This window comes from Neoarius graeffei, chromosome 25 (genome assembly GCF_027579695.1).
Source record: "Neoarius graeffei isolate fNeoGra1 chromosome 25, fNeoGra1.pri, whole genome shotgun sequence".
Lineage (NCBI taxonomy): Eukaryota > Metazoa > Chordata > Actinopteri > Siluriformes > Ariidae > Neoarius > Neoarius graeffei.
This window is the reverse complement of record NC_083593.1, coordinates 10,553,691-10,576,507: the sequence shown is the minus strand read 5'-3', so window position 1 is coordinate 10,576,507 and position 22,817 is coordinate 10,553,691. Positions and strand designations below refer to the sequence as shown.

Genomic DNA, 22,817 nt, shown 5'->3' with positions numbered 1-22,817 from the left:
TTCCAGTTCATCCAAAAAAGTGTTCAGTGGGAATGAGGTGAGGGCTCTGTGCATACCGTTGCATCCAGGAAGTCGATGCAGCATTTGAGCTCTGGTCTTGTTTCACAGAAGAGTTGGAATAATGCTTTCCCTATAGGCTGTTCCACACACAGGCTGAAGTAGTCTCGTTCTGTAACACACCCACATTATTGCATGAACTCATTTGCTTTCTCGTTTGTTTTATTCTTTTATATTCAGCATCTCACCAATGGTGCTTTCCAACTCAGCACACTCGTTTACATGAGGAAATTGCAGCAGCTCTTTCCACCTCCTGCTTCTTCCTTTGGATTTGCCACCACCACCTTCAGGGACATGAGAGAGATGATCATTACATAAATGTTTACTCGAGAAAACTCTCCATGTCTGCACGGGAGAACAGGGAATTATGTACACCATGAATCCTGAATCTAACCCTGAATCTATTTTGAAATTTAGAAAAACATTTCGTATTTTGGTAGTTTAAGAGCTGAATGGTCTTAAATGAAAAAATGGCAACATACTGTACATAGGTATGAGCCTAATAAACAGTGCTGATTGTGAATAACTGATACTTGGATGGTCCTTATGGACGTAGTAGCCGATATGGCAACTCTTCTAGACAATGTGACAAACAGAATACTCATGATGCACTTTTCTAGGGTGTGCTATGGAACTAGTTATGCATTTTAATGATATTTCCATTTAAATGTTCACAAAAATAAAATAAGATGGCATAATTTGTGACTTGGTTTAATTATACATAATATATTATTTTTCTGTATAATTGGTCTAAATCTTCCTTCTGGAAAAAAAAACCCCACCCCTCAAACAAAATGTCTGACAAGAAAATAGAAAACAGTCATAATGCAGAAAAATGTCAGTCACTTTAAGACAGGATTATAAATATATTTTGAGAAAAGGGAACACATGTATGGTCCTGATGTACAGTGTGAAATAGTAATATTTCAAACATTTAATATAGATGTTGTATGGTATCATGAGCGCTTTTAATTCATTTAAATACCTTCCGTATTAAATGAATTTCCCTGCTTGAGCAGAAGCATTCAAAATAAGAAGGATAAAGCGGCTAGAGATAATGAGATGAGATGAGATATTCAGACATGAATACAGCAGGCAAGCTGGAGCCTATCCCAGCTGACTACGGGCGAAAGGCGGGGTACACCCTGGACAAGTCGCCAGGTCATCACAGGGCTGACACATAGACACAGACAACCATTCACACTCACATTCACACCTACGGTCAATTTAGAGTCACCAGTTAACCTAACCTGCATGTCTTTGGACTGTGGGGGAAACCGGAGCACCCGGAGGAAACCCACGCGGACATGGGGAGAACATGCAAACTCCGCACAGAAAGGCCCTCGCCGGCCACGGGGCTCGAACCCGGACCTTCTTGCTGTGACAGCGCTAACCACTACACCACCGTGCCACCCCCAGACATGAATATTTCATAGCAAATATTTTTATCAAAGCAGTTCCTAAATGTTTATGAGACTTTTTTGTTTGGAAGGAGTCTCCTGCATCAGCGCTTTCTAACAGTCACTTAAATCTTCCACCATGGAAAATCTTCAGCATGGAGGGCTTTGATGTTTCTTGGGAATATGACAAGCTGCATCCATCCATCCATCCATCTATCTATCCATCCATCCATCCATCCATCCATCCATATATCCATCCATTTATCCATCTATATATCCATCCATCTATCCATCCATCCATCCATTTATCTATCTATCCATCCATCTATCTATTAACTTCAAGAGAGAGAAAGAGAGGTTGACGAGAGACTGGTTGTTTGAAGGTGCTATAACTTAAGTGCTAACATGAGCTAACTTGGTTTGTTGTGGGCATTTCGCGACATTAAGGATAAAAGGATAACAAGTACAAAGAAAATAATCATAACATGGCAGCAATTCTCACTAAAGTAGTCGGTGTGCGCGTGTGTATATATATATATATATATATATATATATATATATATATATATATATATATATGCATGCATACACACTCACTGGCCATTTTTAGGAACACCCATACACGTGCTGTTTTATGCAGTTATCTAATCAGCCAATCCCTTGACAGCAGCACAATGCATAAAATCATGCAGATACAAATCAAGAGCTTCAGGTAACATTTACTTCAAACATCAGAACGGGAAAAATTGTGATCTCTGTGACATTCACTGTGGCATGGGTGTTGGTGCCAGATGGACTGGTTTGAGTATTTCAGAAACTGCTGATCTCCTGGGGTTTTCACACACAACAATCTCTAGAGTTTACACAGAATGGTGCGAAAAACAAAAAAACATTGAGTGAGCAACAGTTCTGTGGGTGGAAACGCCTCGTTGATAAGAGCGATCAGAGGAAAATAGCCAGACTGGTTTGAGCTGCCAGTAAGGATATAGTAACGCACAGCAACTCTTTACAACCATGGTGAGCAGAAAAGCATCTCAGCATGCAACAGCAGAAGCCCACATTGGGTTCCACTCCTGCAGCCAAGAACAGGAATCTTACGATAAAGGACACATAATCTCCATGCACTATCAAAAACCCCCAGTTCATGACAAACCAGAAATTCAGTCTTGCTTTTGTGCATGTGCCACACCGATCATATCACCTTTCACTTCTAAGTACTTGAAAGTATAAATGCACCCAGAAATGAACTCTCTTTTGTACCTGGTTCTTCTGGTTAATCTACTGTAGATACCTGGAATTGTGGCCTTGGTTACAGAGAGGTGTGGTAGTATTTTTATATGCACATATGTTTTACTTCATGAGAAAGTTTTACTATCGGAGAAAGATGGATGCCACTGGGAAGGAATTTTATCAAACCATTTTGGTTTATTTCACTTGTTTTGCTTTATTTATATTTCCTGGGCCTCTTTAGAGCTTTATTAGACCTTGGTATAGGCTCCTATTCACCAGTCAGCATGGTTAATGCAGGGCTGCCAACTTTTCGAAATTCCTTGGAGTGAGATTTTTTTTGGGGGGGTAGGGGGGGTCGACGGCAAAATTTTTCCGCACACCATGCAGTAAGTGGGAATTTTGTATTCAGTTTGATATTCACTTGTCCCCCTGCATTCTGGTGTGTTTTTTTGTGGGTCGTCCAGCTGGAGATGGACGGGGGGGTGTTGAGATTTTGGATTTAGTAGATGTTCCTGCATTCTGGTGGATTTTTGGAGTGGCCTGCTGTGCCATACCTACATTCTTACACACCCTGACTTGCCAGGCCTTCAGCTTGTGGCCAACAAAAGCACCAAGTTTTGGCTTAAAAGCCCCCACACTAGAAAACTACAGATGACTGCCAATGTTCCTGTAGCCCTATAGACCTGTGTTTCAGATTTAAAGGCAAGTTCATGTTTGAAAATATTTCATCAGCTAAGCCTAAACACCTTCTGAATTGAAACTAAATGTTAAGTTTTTAATAACTGTTGCAAAAATAAGATTGTCCCTCACTGACTATTTATTATGCATTTAAGGGCTTTCCCCACCACTGGGTTCAGCAGAAGATTGGCATGGGGAAAATATCAACAGCAAAAGAACAAATAAAAGGCTTAAACAGTAAGCAAAATGTGCATGTGCTACAAGAAACATTAAAATGATTAAGTTCGAACAGTATTGAAACACAAAAAGCTGAACCTTGGCCATAGGCGGGAATGTGCACACAAAGTTGGGCTTAAAAATTTTGGTCATACTTAAATAAGCTATATTAATATATTTCTTATTAATTTATTTCTTATCTATGTTTCTTATTAGTAATAGAGCATTCGTCAGGGCCTATTATCTGACAAATATTCTCTACCTGTCTTGCCCTCTTTGAAACCCTGTCTCCTCAGTATATTGTTCTCTGTCTTTTTTTTTAATTATTCACAAGTTCAAGTTCTTTGATATTACAGGTGACCATGCTTTATTTACTTTAACTGAGCAATTACATACATCATAAATAATTAAAAATAAATACCCTGTAAATAAACAATAGGTATGGTGGCTAATGGCTCTTCTTGCATTTGTAATATTATCTCTTACTTGCTTTATTTTACAACATTTCCAGTATGGCTTCAAATAAAGTCATAAAGTATGATAACATACAGTAAACAAACTAAAAATGCGCCTTAATAAACGTGTGCTAAGGAGATGATCTCCCGTGCTGCTTGTTGGGGAAGATAGAGGCTGTGGCACGGCAGTAGGCCTATAATGATTTAGCATGCCTAGTACACAGCTCTCGATATGGCATTAAATATTCTCACAACACTTATAGGCTAAAACGATTCAGAAACTTTATACAAGTTCATAATTACGCCAGTAACACCACACATTGGCATGCATATGTACAAACCTGTCTGAGACACCCGTCTTCAACTCGGATACCTTCTTCTCCCTCGTCTTCCTCTAAATTGACGGTAGGCAATTATCCAACTTCCGGCGAGTGCAGCATCATTAGATGCGCCACCTACCATAGGGGAGTGTGTACAGAAGGGAACACCTCTCTGCCTGTTTAGCCGTGCGTAAGGCGTAATTGATCGATCGCAAGTGGTTGGCGTGACGCAATGGGTAGCCTAGATTAGATAGATAAACTAGATTTTTTTCTAGCGTGAGAAATTGAAGGTATGGCGTGTGAGCGTGTGAAGACAATCAAATGCGTGTGTCTCACGCTCATTGCGTGAGAGTTGGCAGCCCAGGTTAATGTCTTATAATCATAGTTTTAACCTAATTTCTCATAGTGTACACTTGAGGGTTCATTTAATTTGAATTGTGTTGCTTTTATTCCCATTTGTTCTCATTACAAACTAGACTGCATTTCTGCAGAGTAAATGCAAAGTGTGTTTGCTCAGCTGTAGCAGAGAGTCAGCAACTAAACCCGAACAGACATGAGACTTCGCACTCAAAAATCTTTTTTTTTTACATGATGTACAGCTGGTGATGGCTATGTCTGCAGAAAGTGTGTGTGGCATGGTTTAAAGCAGCGATCTAAAATCTTTGTTTTAAATGGCTCAACTCACAGCGCAACATGACACTTCGCAATCTAAAATCTTTTTTTTTTTTTACATGATCTACAGCTGGTGCTGGGTACATCTACAGAAAAGGTGTTAAAGTTTACAGTAGCAGTCAGAAGTTTGTATACCCCTACTCATTCATAGGTTTTTCTGTATTTTGATATTTTCTATATTGTAGAACAATAATGAAGACATTGAAACTATGAAATAACATCTGCAACATATATGGAATTATGTGGTAAACAAAAAAGTGTTAAAAAATGTTTCAGATTTTGGATTCTTCAAAGTAGCCAGCGTTTACCTTGATAAAGCTTTGCACACTATTAGCATTATCTTAACCAGCTTCATGAGGTAGTCACCTGGAATGCTTTTCACTTAACAGGTGCCTCGCCAAAAGTTAATTTGGGGAATTTCTTGCTTTCTTAATGTGTTTGAGATCAAACAGTAAATAATAAAAATACCCAGCTGTGTACATGTGAATGTACAGGTCATGAGAAATAATTATAAAAAATCTTGAGTTATTTGATTCACTTTTGCAACGACATGCTAGCTGGATACGCCGGATTACAGCGACTACGCTAAGCTAAAGCTAACCGGGGCGTTTCTAGATCAGGGCAATGGCTGGGTCGGCTACAAAACGCTTTGATTCACTCATCCAACTCTAGGGACTGCAGGGACTGACTCAATTTCACCTGGGGGTGGCGTACTCCTTTAAATGCTTGGTGAAGTTTATTCATTAAAAAAATCAACAGTAAAATTCACAGCTACGTTTAATAGTGAAATTAAAAGCATTTCCACACTTGCAATGTGACGAGAACTCACAGGATTGGGACTAAACAGCGGTGTGTCCATAAGAGAACCACTTGTTAGTGAGACTAATCAGGAGAAAAGGCTTCAATTTGCTAGGGAGCGTAAAGATTGGACTCTGGATCAATGGAAAAAGGGTCATGTGGTTTGATAAGTCCAGATTGACCCTATTCCTGAGTGATGGGTGTGTCAGGGTAAGAAGGGAAGCTCATGAAGCGATGCACCCATCATGCATAGTGTCCACTGTACAAGCCTCTGGAGACAGTGTTATGATCTGTAGTTGCTCCAGTTGGTCAGGTCGAGGCTCAGCAACATTATCGGCCAATAAAATGAAGTCAGCTGACGACCTGAATGTACTGAATGACCAGGTTATCATCACATCAATGGATTTTTTTCTTCCCTGATGGCACGGGTATAAAATTAGGCCTCAGATTGTGAAAGAGTGGTTCAGGTTCAGGAAGCATAAGGAATCATTTTCACGCATGAATTAGCCACCACAGAGTCACCACCTTCACCCCACTGAGAATTTTTGGGACGTGCTGGAGAAGACTTTATGTAGTGGTTTGTCTCTTCATCCTCAACACAAGATCTTGGTGAAAAATTAATACAACTCTGGACTAAAATAAATGTTACGACATTGCATAAGTTTATCAAAACCATGACACCGTGAATACATGCTGTAATCAAAGTTAAAGGCGGTCCAACTAAATATTAGAATGTGCAGCTTTTTTTTTTTTTTTGGGCAGGGCAGTATACATACTAAACTTAAAATATGCAAATAATTACTTCTATTATAGTTACATATTTTGTTTGGTAATGTTTCTCAAACCATTCTATGACAAGCTCCAAATGGTCCACATTTTTTGCTTTCATCAATTAATTCATAGCCATTTAGTTACCGTGCATTCAGGAGGTGTGTCAGAGCAAGGAGATCACCAAACTGTACTGGATTCCACTGAACTCCTAGACGGATCTCCAAGCAATCATTTTGTATTCACTCTGCTACCAACACACCTGAACCAGGTTCCTGATTGCTTGGCTTATCCAGGCGTACCAAGAAACTTTACTGAACTAAAGTGTCATTTAAAAAGTAGATGTATGGAGGCTTGCGTGGAAAATCTACACTTAAATATGCTCAACTATTCAATCAATCAATCAATCAATCAATCAATCAATCAATCAATCAAACAAACAAACAAACAAACAAACCAAAAGTCTATATTTTTAGCTGATGACAAGACTTGACAACAGGTTCATCATGCCTGACCCAAGCTAGCATGACTAGCTAGTTCACTAAGCAAAATATTCTGCAAATTCAGACAAAACTAAAATTTGGCTTGCTAGTTAGTTAAAGTTTAATAACCATTTTGCAATGAATGCAAAGCCACATTAGCAACAAAACCTATCTAGCTAGCTAATTTAATGGGATCGTATACAGAACTTAACTAGGTAGATAATTTACCAAACCTGAAGTTAACTTTAACTTCTTTAGATTTGATGGGGACTGATATTTCTTTTTTCTTTCTTTTCTTTCTTTTTTTTCTTTTTTTTTACATGGGACACAAATGAGACATCTCATTCTGTAAGAAGTGCTAACACTAGCCAAACTATTGGTAGTCAAAAAGTACATTGAAGGTCAAAATGAAAATGTAAGAACTACAAAGTATGCTTTTTCTCTTGTAAATTTACTTGGGTAAGTGCACACATCTTCAAATCCTATAAAACTTGAACACAGTACAAACCTTCCACTTCTGTCAAGTCACAAGCTCCAATTTATCAACAACAGTACATTTCACGCTTGGGTTTAGGTGTTAGGATTTGGGCGAGATCACAAGTCTGGAGACCCCTGATTTAGGCTACCAAGCACTTTATTTGTCTGACTTTTCTTCTGCTATAACTGATTCATTGATTCGGTTCACCTACACCATCGTGATGTCTTTTTTTGTGCACCTGAGCATAAAATATATGGAAGTCTCTGTCTCACAATGTGTACTTTTATTTCTTTAAATTCCATTCAGACCTCTTCAACCCTGTGCTTTGTGTTCTTTCTTTTATTCTGACAATGTTGTGTGGTTTACGTCTCTATGTAATCAGAACAGGTCCATCCAAAACAGCGACACTATTGTCTTCTCAAAGGCAACTTGAAATATCTTGAAATCCACACGTAGATTTGTCTTAGTTCTTTATAAAGACTCAGTAGATTAGATATTAGATAGGTTATTAAAATTGTTGACAGTTGAATTCGCAAGCATCCCATGTATTAACGAGTAAATGCAAAAAGAGTTGCAGGAACTAAAGGAAGAACGTTAGAGATGACATCACTTTTTGAGATGTGTATGAACACCACATCTGCATTCTACAGTACTTACACATCAGAAACCCGAGTGGTCTGAGATGAAAGATTCTCAATTCATTGAGTCATTTCAGAATCCTTTTGGAAAACTCTTAATGACTGAGTAACTCTAGTTACTAGAGTCCATCTCGGAATATCTCACGAATAGAAATAATGTTTGAAGATCAGCAAAAAGTGACAGAATCGAGGTTTAAAAAAATATCCTAAAATCTGGAACACATCACCGGATGAATTTAAAAAACAACAATCAATCAATATTTCTACTTGCTAACTTCCAGTTTGTGCTTATATATTTCATTTTGTTATTCTCTTTATACCCAGTACATGTTTCTAGTGTTAAAATATCATGCTTAATAACCATTTTTGTATCCGATTTCCTGTTTAAAAGTATATTTTTAAACAGTTGCCGATGAAATATATTCAAATGTAGTGTAAGATTCAAATTTGACACCTTTTTTCACGAACTTGTGCAACCTTTTATTTCAAAATTGTCATTATGATTATATATTAGTGATGTATAAGGAAAGATTCTGGTGTAAACACTGTCCTGAATGTTGCATTATGTTATACACCTAAGTGTAGTTACCTATACACCTACACACACACACACACACACACACACGCAAAATTGGCTGACATTTTTACAACGGTCAACTCTAGGCCTACTATGTGTCCACCTATGCTGAAAATGCAGTATGAGTCTTTTGACAGTATGTAGAATTGTTCCTTCAGTCTTTATGACTCAGCTGACAGGTTCATAATTTATCGTGCTGATTTTAGCTCTCGCATAAGTAGACACGAGCCACAATTGCGACAAAAGGAGTCAAACCTGTTTGGGACCTTAGGGCATCAGATTTGAATCTGTTTCCTTACTGCCATGACGTACTTTATATGGGCAAGGACTGAAAGAGGAAAAAATGCAGAATGTGCTGTTACCACGCAAATAGTCACTGAGAATTAGTTGACGAACACTATGTAGGATGGAACTTAGGGAAACGTACGTGGAGTGTGTGTCTGTAGAACCAAACGGTATGTTTTGCAAAAGAAAGAAATAGTAATGTTAGGATTCCAGAGTAAGGATTTCTAAGGTCTAATCTATTCGGATGCGTTTCCAAGCAAGAACACTGGTTTACTACGCAGTATGTGGCGGATTTCAGTCATCCGGGTCTTTCTGAGCGTTTTGTCATCACAGGTGTCTGGAGTTGTATTGCCAACTTGCAAACATTTCACCAGTCAACTATTAGACTTGCAGGTGAAAGTAGGTCAGATGTGTTGCAAAACATCTTCAAGATTACAACCCAAGTCTATTTCACGTACACGTCTGCAAGAACTGGCAATGAAATGAAAATGAAAAGCAACATTGATATGAAAACAGAACTCTCACCCACTTACAAGTGTAAGACACATACACGCATATCTATTTCTATAAGCATGTTCAATTCTTTAAACTTCGCACGCATGTTTAATGCAGAACATGAATTTTGGCTAATTTACGTCACGTTTATCCTGTTTATTATGGTTTATCATGGAATATAAGCTGTCTTACCTGTTCTAGCCCTGATCAGTGCGGTGTTCGCTGCCATAGAGTCGATCTCCATCACTCCACTGTGTCAGAAATCAGCACACAATAAATCTGGGATATTTGGTCTTGGGTTACGTTGATGTAAACTCTAAATTGAGATTCTAAAAGAAAGATAGTTTCACATTCCTAAAAAAAAAAAGTAATCACTTTGTCCTATCCATATTGTCAGGCCTATCAGTGTCTTATACTGCAAATGGACTCTAACTACTAAGTCTGGCAGCTCAGTGTTTAAATAGGAGGAGGACCAAAAATGTGACACCGTCACTCTACCAGCTGGTCATGCTCAAAGCACTTGACGTCACTAGGTAGCACAGCTTTATCCTGAAGGTAAAAGGAGGTAGTAGAGAATCTGACTGGCTGAAATATAATAACATTCAGGTGTAGGCATGTAGACAATGGAACTATTGCCAGGATATTGTGACTGCAGGTTTGTCTACGTGATGATGCAACATAATTAACATCTCCAGCACGAAATTAACTCTAAACTCTACACATTAATGGTAACACTTTACTACAAGGTCCACAAACAAGCAATATATTAATAATTAACTACTGCATTGATTAAAATATTCTAGAGCCATCCAATTGTGAGGGCATCTCCTGTGCACAGCTCACTTCAGTCACTCCACAGATTTGGATGGATGTGTTGGGTCATTGTCATGCTGAAAGGTGAAATTCCTTTTCATCGACAGCTTACTAGCAGATGCCTGAATGTTTTGCATTAAAATTGACTGGTATTTGTAGCAATTCCTGATTCCCTCCACCTTGATAAAATCCCCAGTTCTGGCTGAAGTAAAGCTGTAAAGCATGATGCTGCCACCACCATGCTTCACTGTGGGTATGGTGTTCGTTTAGTGATGTGCTTTTTTCATGCCAAACAAATCTTTTGGAATTATGGAAATATTATATCTTTTAGAATTGCTCTCATCAGACCATAACATGTTTTGCCACATGGTTTAGGGTGATTAATTGGGCTTGGATGTTTTTTGGGAAAAAGGACTTCTGTCTGGTGGCACGGTGGTGTAGTGGTTAGCGCTGTCGCCTCACAGCAAGAAGGTCCGGGTTCGAGCCCCGTGGCCGGCGAGGGCCTTTCTGTGCGGAGTTCGCATGTTCTCCCCGTGTCCGCGTGGGTTTCCTCCGGGTGCTCCGGTTGCCCCCACAGTCCAAAGACATGCAGGTTAGGTTAACTGGTGACTCTAAATTGACCGTAGGTGTGAATGTGAATGGTTGTCTGTGTCTATGTGTCAGCCCTGTGATGACCTGGCGACTTGTCCAGGGTGTACCCTGCCTTTCGCCCGTAGTCAGCTGGGACAGGCTCCAGCTTGCCTGCGACCCTGTAGAACAGGATAAAGCGGCTAGAGATAATGAGATGAGATGAGGACTTCTGTCTAGCCCCTCTCCTCCATAGCCCCATAGATAATCCTGCAGCTCCTTTAATGTTGCTGTAAGTCTCTTGGCAGCCTCCCTGGTAAGGTTTTGTCTTGTCCTTTTGTAAATTTTTGACGGACGTCCTGTTCTCGGTAATGTTGTTGTGGTGCACCATTTCCCCCACTTGTTGATGATGGCCTTCATGATGTTCCATGGTACATCTAATGCTTTGGAAATTCTTTTAAACCTTTCTTGTAATCAATATCTTTTTTGGACCATAGCTTCAGCAGTCGGATGAAACCAAGATCTCATCTCATCTCATTATCTCTAGCCGCTTTATCCTTCTACAGGGTCGCAGGCAAGCTGGAGCCTATCCCAGCTGACTACGGGCGAAAGGCGGGGTACACCCTGGACAAGTCGCCAGGTCATCACAGGGCTGACACATAGACACAGACAACCATTCACACTCACATTCACACCTACGGTCAATTTAGAGTCACCAGTTAACCTAACCTGCATGTCTTTGGACTGTGGGGGAAACCGGAGCACCCGGAGGAAACCCACGCGGACACGGGGAGAACATGCAAACTCCGCACAGAAAGGCCCTCGCCGGCCCCGGGGCTCGAACCCAGGACCTTCTTGCTGTGAGGCGACAGCGCTAACCACTACACCACCGTGCCGCCCCTGAAACCAAGATCTTACAGAAATGGCTGGTCTGTGTTATTTGGGGTTAATCAGAATAATTTCATTGATGACTGTTGTATGATAATTACTTTTGAACACAAGATTGAATGGGATTGGCTCATTCTGAACACAGCCACATCCCCAATTCGAAAAGGGTGTGCAAATTTATGCAAGCAGGTTATTGAATCTTTTTAATTTTTTCTCTATTTTTCCATAAAATGTTTCTGATTATTTTTCACTTGATTTTTCTAAGTTGTAATTTCACAGTGAGGTCAGAAAAAGTTCTGACACGATTTATCTTAGTTTCTTTCTTTCTTTTTTTTTACTTCAGAAAAACCTGCCATTTTCAAAGGGGCATGTGGACTATTTATATCCACTCTACATGACTCTAAATTTAGCCTTGGCAACTACTATTATTAACATTACACAGTCCTTGCTGTGTGTTTGAACAGATCATCCTCCAGCAAGATGATCGCTATATGTACAGTGGCATGCAAAAGTTTGGGCACCCTTACTGAAAACATCATGAAGTTTGCAAATGAACATCTAAATAAGCCTGATGCATTTTGGAAACAAGTCCTGTGGACTGATGAAATCAAAATAGAACTTTTTGGCCACAATGTGCAAAGGTATGTTTGGAGAAAAAAGGGTGCCAAGTTCCAGAAAAAGAACACCTCTCCAACTCTGAAGCATGGGTGTGGATCGATCATGCTTTGGGGTTGTGTTGCAGCCAGTGGCACAGGGCACATTTCACTGGTCGAGGGAAGCATGGATTCGAATAAATACCAGCAAACTCTGGAAGGAAACATCACACCATCTGTAAAAAAGTTGAAGTTAAAAAGAGGATGGGTCCTACAATAAGACAATGATCCAAAACGCACCTCAAAATCTACAATGGAATACCTCAAGAGGCACAAGCTGAAGGTTTTGCCCGGGCCCTCACAGTCCCCTGACCTAAACATCATTGAAAATCTGTGGATAGATCTCAAAAGAGCAGTGCATGCAAGACAGCCCAAGAAACTTGTAGAACTGGAAGCCTTTTGCAAGGACGAATGTGTGTGAAACCCCCCCCAGGTAAGAACTGAAAGATTATTAGCTGGCTACAAAAAGTGTTTACAAGCTGTGATACTTGCCAAAGGGGGTGTTACTAGGTACTAACCATACAGGGTGCCCAAACTTTTGCTTTGGGCCCTTTTCCTTTTTGTCATGTAGAAAATGTAAAAGATGAAAATAAAAAATTGTTTTTGCTTACAATATTAATGGAATGAGTCATCTTTAACTTTATGCCTTTTGGAGATCATTTCATCTTCAACTTGCTTAACTGTTCACAGTAACAGCAATTTTGACCAGGGGTGCCCAAACTTTTGCATACCACTGTATTTTTGAAAAAAAAATCACACAGATAATCTAATTTAATATGATTCAAAGCAAATAGTTAATGTTTTCACCTTTCTGATTTTTCAGAAGTTTGTGCTACAGGTGCTCACAGATGCCCATGATTGACTAGTAATAGATAGGGGAGAGTGTATGCCCCCTCCTGCACCCAGTGGCCATGGATGGCTGTGGTATTGTTGGGATTCAAACTTGTGCTATCCGGACGATAAGATGAGGGCATTTCTGTTGCATGGCAGTTCATGGTTTGTTACTTAAAGTACTGTATAATCACAATAATTCATGAACTGAAAATCAAATCAAATCAAGTTTATTTGTACAGCGCTTTTAACAATAAACATTGTCGCAAAGCAGCTTTACAGAATTTGAACGACTTAAAACATGAGCTAATTTTATCCCTAATCTATCCCCAATGAGCAAGCCTGTGGCGACGGTGGCAAGGAAAAACTCCCTCAGATGACATGAGGAAGAAACCTCGAGAGGAACCAGATTCAAAAGGGAACCCATCCTCATTTGGGCAACAACAGACAGCCTGACTATAATAAAAAAAAGTGAATTAGTTGGTCAATCTATCTTCCCTTAAAGGAACTTAGCTTGGAAAAACAACTCTGATATTCAGGATCCAAACTTGTAAAATTTCACAATTAAGCAATCACCAGTTAACCACCAAGCATCAGGAGCCCATCAACTTCTGGGTTACTGGGCAACAACTTGCAACATGTCACGTTGATTATTTTCCTATAACAGCATGCCCTGTGGTGTTTTATTCTATACTTTATTAGAGTACCCACGATGGCGCTGCGAATGGCTGCCTCAGTGTGTTGGTGCGCATTGTTTTGTCTTATTTTGTTTGTAAACTTAATTCACTGCTGCGATACTTGAATCTCTTTCACCAGAGAAGAGTTCGTGAACATCAGGGGAACAACTCCAGCTGACTTATTACCAACTTTTCTGGTGTCATCCATGGAATTATTGGACATTCTGGTCAAAGGTACTCTCACCTAGCTCACTCACTAGGAGACTGGAGGAGCGGGAAATGCGCTGTTGCGCTCGTGCAGACTTCACACTCCGCTACTTGCAATATTTCTCTCCAACGTGTGCTCAATGTGCAATAAACTGGATGAACTCCAGCTGCTGATGGGGAGAAACAGGGACTTTTCTTCAGCTTCTGTTTTATGCGTCACTGAGATGTGGCTATGCGGACTGATACCAGACTCTGCGCTGCAGCTGGCTGGCCTCCAACTTTTCAGAGCAGACTGTAATACAGATCTCTCTGGCAAAACAAAGGGCGGACTCCTAACAATTCCCAGTTCTCAGCCAACGACTCTATTACCCCTTTTCCACCAAATCAGTTCCAGGGCTGGTTCGGGGCCAGTGCTGGTGCTGGTTCACAACTCGTTTAACTTGCGAGCCAGCTGAGAACCAGTTTGGTTTTCCATAGCTTGGGGTGCTAAGAGGAGCCACGTCATTACGTCACTGTATACGTCAGTTACGTCGCTGCATTTGCATAAACCTTGGCGCGAACATCAAAGCAACAACAACACGGAGAAGAAGAAGCAGCAACAACAACAACAACAACAACAATAATGGATGACTTAGCGTTTGTACAGCTGCTGCTTCTGGCTTTATGGTGCTTCATTGGGATCAGAAAACGGCAGATCCAATATGTTTGTGTTGATCGGCTTGGTCCGCGTAGCACCCTCCAGTTTCGCCTGGACTTCATCTGTGGACCATATTGCTAAGAGACAGGTTGTTTCCTCCATAGACCACTGCTGCTTTACTGCATCCATGATATCTAGTCGCTTAAAAATGGCAACCTTTCGTGGTCTTACTATTGTTGTTGGTCTTAACAACTCCGCCCTCCCCCCGCTGATGTAAGCGGTTCTTTCCTCTGGCCCAGCAAAGTAGCCTGGAACTGTTTTTTTTCTGGCCCCAGAGCCAGTTCTTTGTCAGTGGAAACAGAAAACCCGGTTCCAAACTAAGTACTGGCCCCGAACCAGCCCTGGAACTGATTTGGTGGAAAAGGGGCATATGTCTGTCTGGAAAGGGCTGAGACAGATCACTAATTACAAACCTTCAGCCCCCTCACTCTTTTAACAACTTGCGTCTAGCCAACCAACTGAATGAGTTCTACTGTCGCTTTGAAAGACAATGGGACAATCCTGATATCATCCCCCATTACTCCACACTCCAAGCTCCTGCCCACCCACCCCCACCACCCCCAATTCTACTGCTGCTGGGGCCTCTCTACAATCTCTCACCCTGGAGCCACCCCCACCACAGCCTCAACCTCTCCATTCTGGAAAGGGATGTCAACAAGCTCTTTAAGAAGCTGAACCCACGTAAAGCAACAGGTCCCAACTCTGTCTCACCTGATCACTGATCAGCTGTCTCTGGTGTTCATAGACATCTTCAACATCTCACTGGAGACATGCCATGTGCCAGCCTGCTTCAAGGCCTCCACCATTAACCCCATCCCCAAAAAGCTAAGGATCACAGGATTAAATGACAACAGACCCATTGCCCTGACTTCTGTGGTTATGAAATCCTTCGAGCACCTTGTGTTTTACCATCTTAAAACCATCACTGACCTGCTCCTGGACCCCATGTAGTTCGCCTACAGACCCAACAGATCTGCAGACGATGCTGTCAACATGGCTCTTCATTTCATCCTCCAGCACCTGGGCTCCCCAGGAACCTATGCTAGGATTCTGTTTGTGGATTTCAATTCCACCTTCAACACCATCATCCTGGCTTTTCTGCAGGACAACCTCTCCCAACTGAGCGTGTCTGGCTCCACCTGTAGGTGGATCACTGACTTCCTGTCTAACAGGAAGCAGTATGTGAAGCTGGGGAAACACATCTCTGACTCCTGAACCATCAGCACCGGATCTCCCCAAGGCTGCATCCCTCTACTCTTCTCCCTATACGCCAACAGCTGCACCTCCAGTCATCAGTATGTCAAGCTCCTAAAGTTCACAGATGACACCACCCTCGTTGGACTCATCTCTGATGAGAATTACTCTGCCTACAAGTGGGAGATTGACCATCTGGTGTCCTGGTGCAGGCAGAACAACTCAATGCTCTAAAGACAGTGGAAATGATTATAGACTTCAGGAGAAGCTCTGCCACACCCTCCCCCATCACCCTGTTTGACTCTCCAGTAACCTCTGTGGAGTATTTCCGCTTCCTGGGCACTACAAATCACTCAGGACCTCAATGGGGGACACAAATATCTGCTCTCTCACCAAGAAAGCACAGCAGAAGATGTACTTTCTGTGGCAGTTGAAGAAGTTTGATCTGTCAAAGACAATGATGGTGCACTTTTACACCGCCATCATCGAGTCCATCCTCACCTCCTCCATCACCATCTAGTACACTGCTGCCACTGCCAGGGACAAGGGCAGACTGCAGCGCATCATTCACTTTGCCGAGAGGATGATTAGCTGCAGCCTTCCATCTCTTCAGGACCTGTACGAATGCAGACAGGCCTTTCAATTACATGAAACCTGCGACGGATAACGTCGTAGGTGCCCAAATTAAAAGGGCGCCCAAATTAAGGTCAAGTGCCCAAAATATGCTACCAAAAATAAAAAAATAAAAAACCGAAATGTTGATTAAATAAACTTGGCTGCATAAAACCCAATGTCTTGACTTTCTTCTTTAAAAACACCAAAATTAGCGAGAATTAGCATGTGTTTCTCGTAATTGACGCAAAATCCGCACCATTCCCATGTGGATCCGGGTTCATCAAACTCGCCGTAAGCCTCGCACAGAGCATGAATTCTCCATCAACGGCAATTGGCACGCCATGATTTCATGGAGGAGCGAGACTCATGGACCAATGACCAGAGCGGGATTTCCACATTAGGTAAATCTTATTTCTCCTTCTTTTATATTGTTTTATGGCGGTTGGCAAACAGCTTTTAGGTGCATTACCACCACCTTCTGGACTGGAGTGTGAACCAGAACGTTTCACACCCCATTGTGCTAAATTCTCCTAATAATTCCTGTATCATTTAAAAACCTAAAAATAGCCCTATATCCCACATTATCTGACCTCAACTGCAACATGTCTCTGATACCTAGTGTCATATGATTTAAATCAGGTAAAAGACTGAATAAAAGGGAGCAATTCAGGACACAACTGTGTGTATTTAAGATACAGCTTGCATCTTAAATACACACAGTTGTGTAAGTGTGGGTGGAATCAGTGACTTGGAGCTTGGTCCTCTTGTCGATATAGCCTTACACACTGGCCTTTCATTTAAACTAAGATCTTTTACCCGACTACATACTGTGAATTGCACTTGTGATGTGACTGAAAAACCTTTTGTGTCGCAGGTCTGCTACAGGTTTGTCTCTTTGATGGCAACAGTGCAGAACTTGCTTTTTCATTCACAGGCTCCTTTCCTCCAAGCTCTCCTCAGGCCCCAACACATCTTTTAAATACTAACTAACTGTATTCTAATTATTTTTGTCATGTACATGTACATCAAGAGGGATTAATGCTGTAGACATTTTGCAATAAAGGTAAAAATAATTCATAGATTTCTTTATTTATTCATAACTTTGTAGCTAAAAAAGCAGCAGCAGGTTTAAACACAGAGCGCTGGGAAAACAGCACTTTGCGCGTGCAGAAAAGCCCAAATTACCCTGTATCACGACGGAAAAAGCTCAAATTATGTAATTGAAAGGCCTGCCAGGACCCTGAAGAGAGCAGAAAGGATTGTGGCCGACCCCTCTCACCCCGGACACAAACTTTTTGAATCACTTCTCTCTGGTACACTGTAAAAAAAATAGTTGAGAATACTTGAAATTTCAAGGCAACCGTCTGCATTAAGAATTTTATGTTTTGCCAACGATGTGCCCATGATAATCCAAACTATGATAAAACTGTTATCTTTATTAAGAATTCTTAATTAAGTCAATTTTCAATTCCTCATTCTGCCAACATAGATTTCTCTTTTTGCTGAACAGTGGCATTCACAGTAGTGCAAAAAGGCAATTGAGGTTATCACAATTTTTTTTTAAAGATTTTTTTGGGGCTTTTTTCACCTCTATTTGGATAGGACAGCGTAGAGACAGGAAATGAGCGGGAGAGAGAGAGACGGGGAGGGATCGGGAAATGACCTCAGGTCGGAGCCGAACCCGGGTCCCCGGATTTATGGTATGGCGCCTTATCCACCTGAGCCACGACACCCCTGAGGTTATCACAATTTATCATTAAACTATACATGCCTTTTTTCATTGTTCTACACAATTACAAAACTTCAATATTGAAATAAAGTTTTTAAAACCCACGTCGTGGGTGTGGCTCTGGTGGATAAGGCGCCATACTATAAATCCGGGGACCTGGGTTTGATTCCGACCTGAGGTCATTTACCGATCCCTCCCCATCCTGCTCATTTCCTGTCTCTACACTGTCCTATCCAAATAAAGGTGAAAAAAGTCCCCCAAAAAAGTCTGATAACCTCAATTGCCTTTTTGTACTACTGTGAATGCCACTGTTCAGCAAAAAGAGAAATCTATGTTGGCAGAATGAGGAATTGAAAATTGACTTAATTAAGAATTCTTAGGGCGGCACGGTGGTGTAGTGGTTAGCGCTGTCGCCTCACAGCAAGAAGGTCCTGGGTTCGAGCCCCGGGGCCGGCGAGGGCCCTTCTGTGTGGAGTTTGCATGTTCTCCCCGTGTCCGCATGGGTTTCCTCCGGGTGCTCCGGTTTCCCCCACAGTCCAAAGACATGCAGGTTAGGTTAACTGGTGACTCTAAATTGACCGTAGGTGTGAATGTGAGTGTGAATGGTTGTCTGTGTCTATGTGTCAGCCCTGTGATGACCTGGCGACTTGTCCAGGGTGTACCCCGCCTTTCGCCCGTAGTCAGCTGGGATAGGCTCCAGCTTGCCTGCGACCCTGTAGAACAGGATAAAGCGGCTACAGATAATGAGATGAAGAATTCTTAATAAAGATAACAGTTTTATCATAGTTTGGATTATCATGGGCACATCATTGGCAAAACATAAAATTCTTAATGCAGACTGTTGCCTTGAAATTTCAAGTATTCTCAACTATTCTTTTTTTACAGTGTAGGAGGTTGCGGTCCATTAGAACCAAAACCTCACGCCATAAGGCCACCTTATGCCCCACTGCAGCTGGCCTCATCAGTAAGCTCAGAGACCCCCATTGACTTGAAACTCACACTTTCGATCTGTGACATTAATGCACTTCCTCTCTGAACTGCGATTTTGCACATTTCATGGTCATGCCATCGTCATTCTGTAAACTTTTATTGCACATTCCGGCACACACTGTACAGCTTGGCTATTTATTTAACCCATTGCACATATTCTCTTCTGCTCACACATTCATGTCATGACTCTTCTTCATCCTCATCCTGTGACCTATTTTTGCACATTCCAAGACATAGTGTACAGCTTGGACTTCAAAACAACCCATGCACATACCCCTTAAATATATCCACTTTTCAGATTTGCATATTTCAGATTCTTCTTCTTCAGAGGTGGACAGTAATGAAGTACATTTACTTGAGTACCGTACTTAAGTACACTTCTTGAGTATCTGTAATTTTTTGGCACCTTATGACTTCACTACATTTGAAAGACAAATATCGTACTTTTTACTCCACTACATTTCTATCAAGGTCCTCGTTACTATGAAGCAGCTTTGAAAGTGGATGTTTTTTTCTTTTCTTTTCTAAAACGTGATGTTTTTTTCGCAGGTGACACTGAGACAGCGATCAGTAATCACTAGGGTCACGTCATGTCCATAGACTATAAAATCAAGTTCAGTGATTTCTCAGCAGCATTATTTAACATGATGGTAGAATGGAAGGAGGCGATTCTTCTGGGGAACGCACACACTCGTGGCCCATGAACCCATGTTTCAGTTTTCTGAAAGGATTAAAGATTCATTTCGTTTTAAATGTTTGTTTTGTTTGCCGAAATTGAACCACATCACAGCCTCCAAAAACTCACCGTCTAATCTGCGAAAGCATATTCAGGTATGTAAACGTTTTATTCCAAGAGAAAGCTTGCAACAAAGTTGTCTGTGCTTTTAGAGCTAGCAATAACGTTGCAATAGCTATGCAGTCTGGTTAGTCAAATGACTTTCTATGGATTTGCCCGCCAAGTTGCCATCGCCTTGTCCACAGCTAACGTTAACACATAGCTAGTTAACTTGGACACTGTTAGTTAGCATGTAAAAATGGTGTTACGCTAACATGAATATCGTTAACTTATCTGAAGTCCTTTCAGAAATATGTTTTAGCATAATCTTGCCAAATAAACAATGTAGAAATCTTTCTTTTCTAGTAGTGTTAGCTACCCAATATGATTTTGAGTTTGAAAAGTTTGCTAGCATGTCAGGTGGAGTTTCACTGACTAGCTAGCTTAACGTTAAACCACCATGATGCAGAGCATTTTTTAACATAGTTACTGGGAGACCAAATGGTCTTTTCAAACTCGAAATCATATTGGGTAGCTAACGCTACTAGAAAAGAAAGATTTCTACATTGTTTATTTGGCAAGATTATGCTAAAACATATTTCTGAAAGGTCTTCAGATAAGTTAACGATATTCATCTTAGCGTAACTCCGTTTTTACATGCTAACTAACCAAATGGTCTCCCAGTGGCCAGATTTGGTCTCCTAGTCAATGCCAAACCAGCTTCACTGGGAGACCAAATTTTAAACCAAGTTATGTCTTATCATTTGATTCAATCAGTTGCAATTAATTAACCAAGTACCATGTACCATGCTTGGTAATTGCTCTTGATAACTGTGTAGTCACTGTAGTGTGTTTGTCTGTATGGTGATTGGTGAACCATTTTGCATCACAGAATATGCCGCAGCGGTGCAGCTGCATGGACTCTGGGGCCTGTGATTGTATTGCCCAGACCAGTCGGTCTCCTAGTGGAAAATCCTTAAAAAATGCTCTGCCATGATGGCACAGCATGCGTTCATTTTGTGAATTCACATTTCTGTCTTTGGTAACGGCATGAGGTTTTGTAAACGTTGTGGCAATAATACAACAATGCGTTGACAGAAAATGTACACTACCATTCAAAAGTTTGGGGTCACTTTGAAATGTCCTTATTTTTGAAAGAAAAGCACTGTTCTTTTCAATGAAGATCACTTTAAACTAATCAGAAATCCACTCTATACATTGCTAATGTGCTAAATGACTATTCTAGCTGGTTTTCGGTGCAATATCTCCATAGGTCTATAGAGGCCCATTTCCAGCAACTCTCACTCCAGTGTTCTAATGGTACAATGTGTTTGCTCATTGCCTCAGAAGGCTAATGGATGATTAGAAAACCCTTGTACAATCATGTTAGCACAGCTGAAAACAGTTGAGCTCTTTAGAGAAGCTATAAAACTGACCTTCCTTTGAGCAGATTGAGTTTCTGGAGCATCACATTTGTGGGGTCGATTAAATGCTCAAAATGGCCAGAAAAATGTCTTGACTATATTTTCTATTCATTTTACAACTTATGGTGGTAAATAAAAGTGTGACTTTTCATGGAAAACACAAAATTGTCTGGGTGACTCCAAACTTTTGAACGGTAGTGTGCTTTTAATACTTAAGTATTTTTAAAAGCAAGTACTTCAGTACTTTAACTTAAGTAAAAATTTGACCGGACAACTTTCACTTGTATCGGAGTAACATTTGACCAGCGGGGTCTGTACTTTGACTGAAATTGGGTACTTTGTCCACCTCTGTTCTCTTTCTTCTTCTTCTTCTTCTTCTTCTTCTTCTTCTTCTTCTTTTTGTTCTCGTTGTCTTTTTTAAAAATTCTTTTATCTTAATTGTTCGCCACCAAAGTAAATTCCTTGTATGTGAGAATGTACTTGGCAATAAACCTGATTCTGATTCTGATTCTTGATAAGAAGCTGCTTTATGGTTGGTGAGATTGCTTCTGTTGTATTTGTCTTTCACTGAAGACAAATTGAACAACTATAATTGACTCTCGGTTAATTACTTATTATAACTTGTTAGTGACTTATTATAACTTATTAATGACTTATTAATGACTTATTATAACTTAATGACTTTTTATAACTTGTTAATGACTTATTATAACTTATATAACAACTTATTAATGACTTATTATAACTTAATGACTTTTTATAACTTGTTAATGAATTATTATAACTTATTAATGACTTATTATAACTTAATGACTTTTTATAACTTGTTAATGACTTATTATAACTTATATAACTTATTATAACTTATTAATGACTTATTATAACTTAATGACTTTTTATAACTTGTTAATGACTTATTATAACTTATTAATGACTTATTATAACTTAATGACTTTTTATAACTTGTTAATGACGTATTATAACTTATTGTTGAGTTATTCAAATAGGGAATCCTTTTTATAACTTGTTAATGACGTATTATAACTTATATAACTTATTATAACTTATTAATGACTTATTATAACTTAATGACTTTTTATAACTTGTTAATGACGTATTATAACTTATTGTTGAGTTATTCAAATAGGGAATCCTGGCTCTCCAGGTAGATAAAAGGTAAAGGTATGATTGAACCGTGAACCGCCGTG

At 40.3% G+C, this 22,817-nt stretch overlaps 1 protein-coding gene across 2 annotated transcripts in view; it reads right to left on the bottom strand.

Annotated features, from left to right (window-relative positions):
* Window positions 1-10,001, bottom strand: part of grk5 (G protein-coupled receptor kinase 5) — a 35,827-nt gene extending 25,826 nt beyond the window's left edge. The window contains exons 1-3 of one of the 2 annotated variants that reach the window (XM_060908565.1): window positions 9,742-10,001; window positions 246-341; window positions 57-169 (exon numbers count right to left, since the gene is read on the bottom strand). In XM_060908565.1, coding sequence (XP_060764548.1) covers window positions 57-169; window positions 246-341; window positions 9,742-9,793 — 261 coding nt within the window. In that variant the 5' untranslated portion in view covers window positions 9,794-10,001. The remainder of the gene's footprint in view (window positions 1-56; window positions 170-245; window positions 342-9,741) is intronic. The other variant, XM_060908566.1, reaches the window with a different exon arrangement.
* Window positions 10,002-22,817: the final 12,816 nt, after the last annotated feature.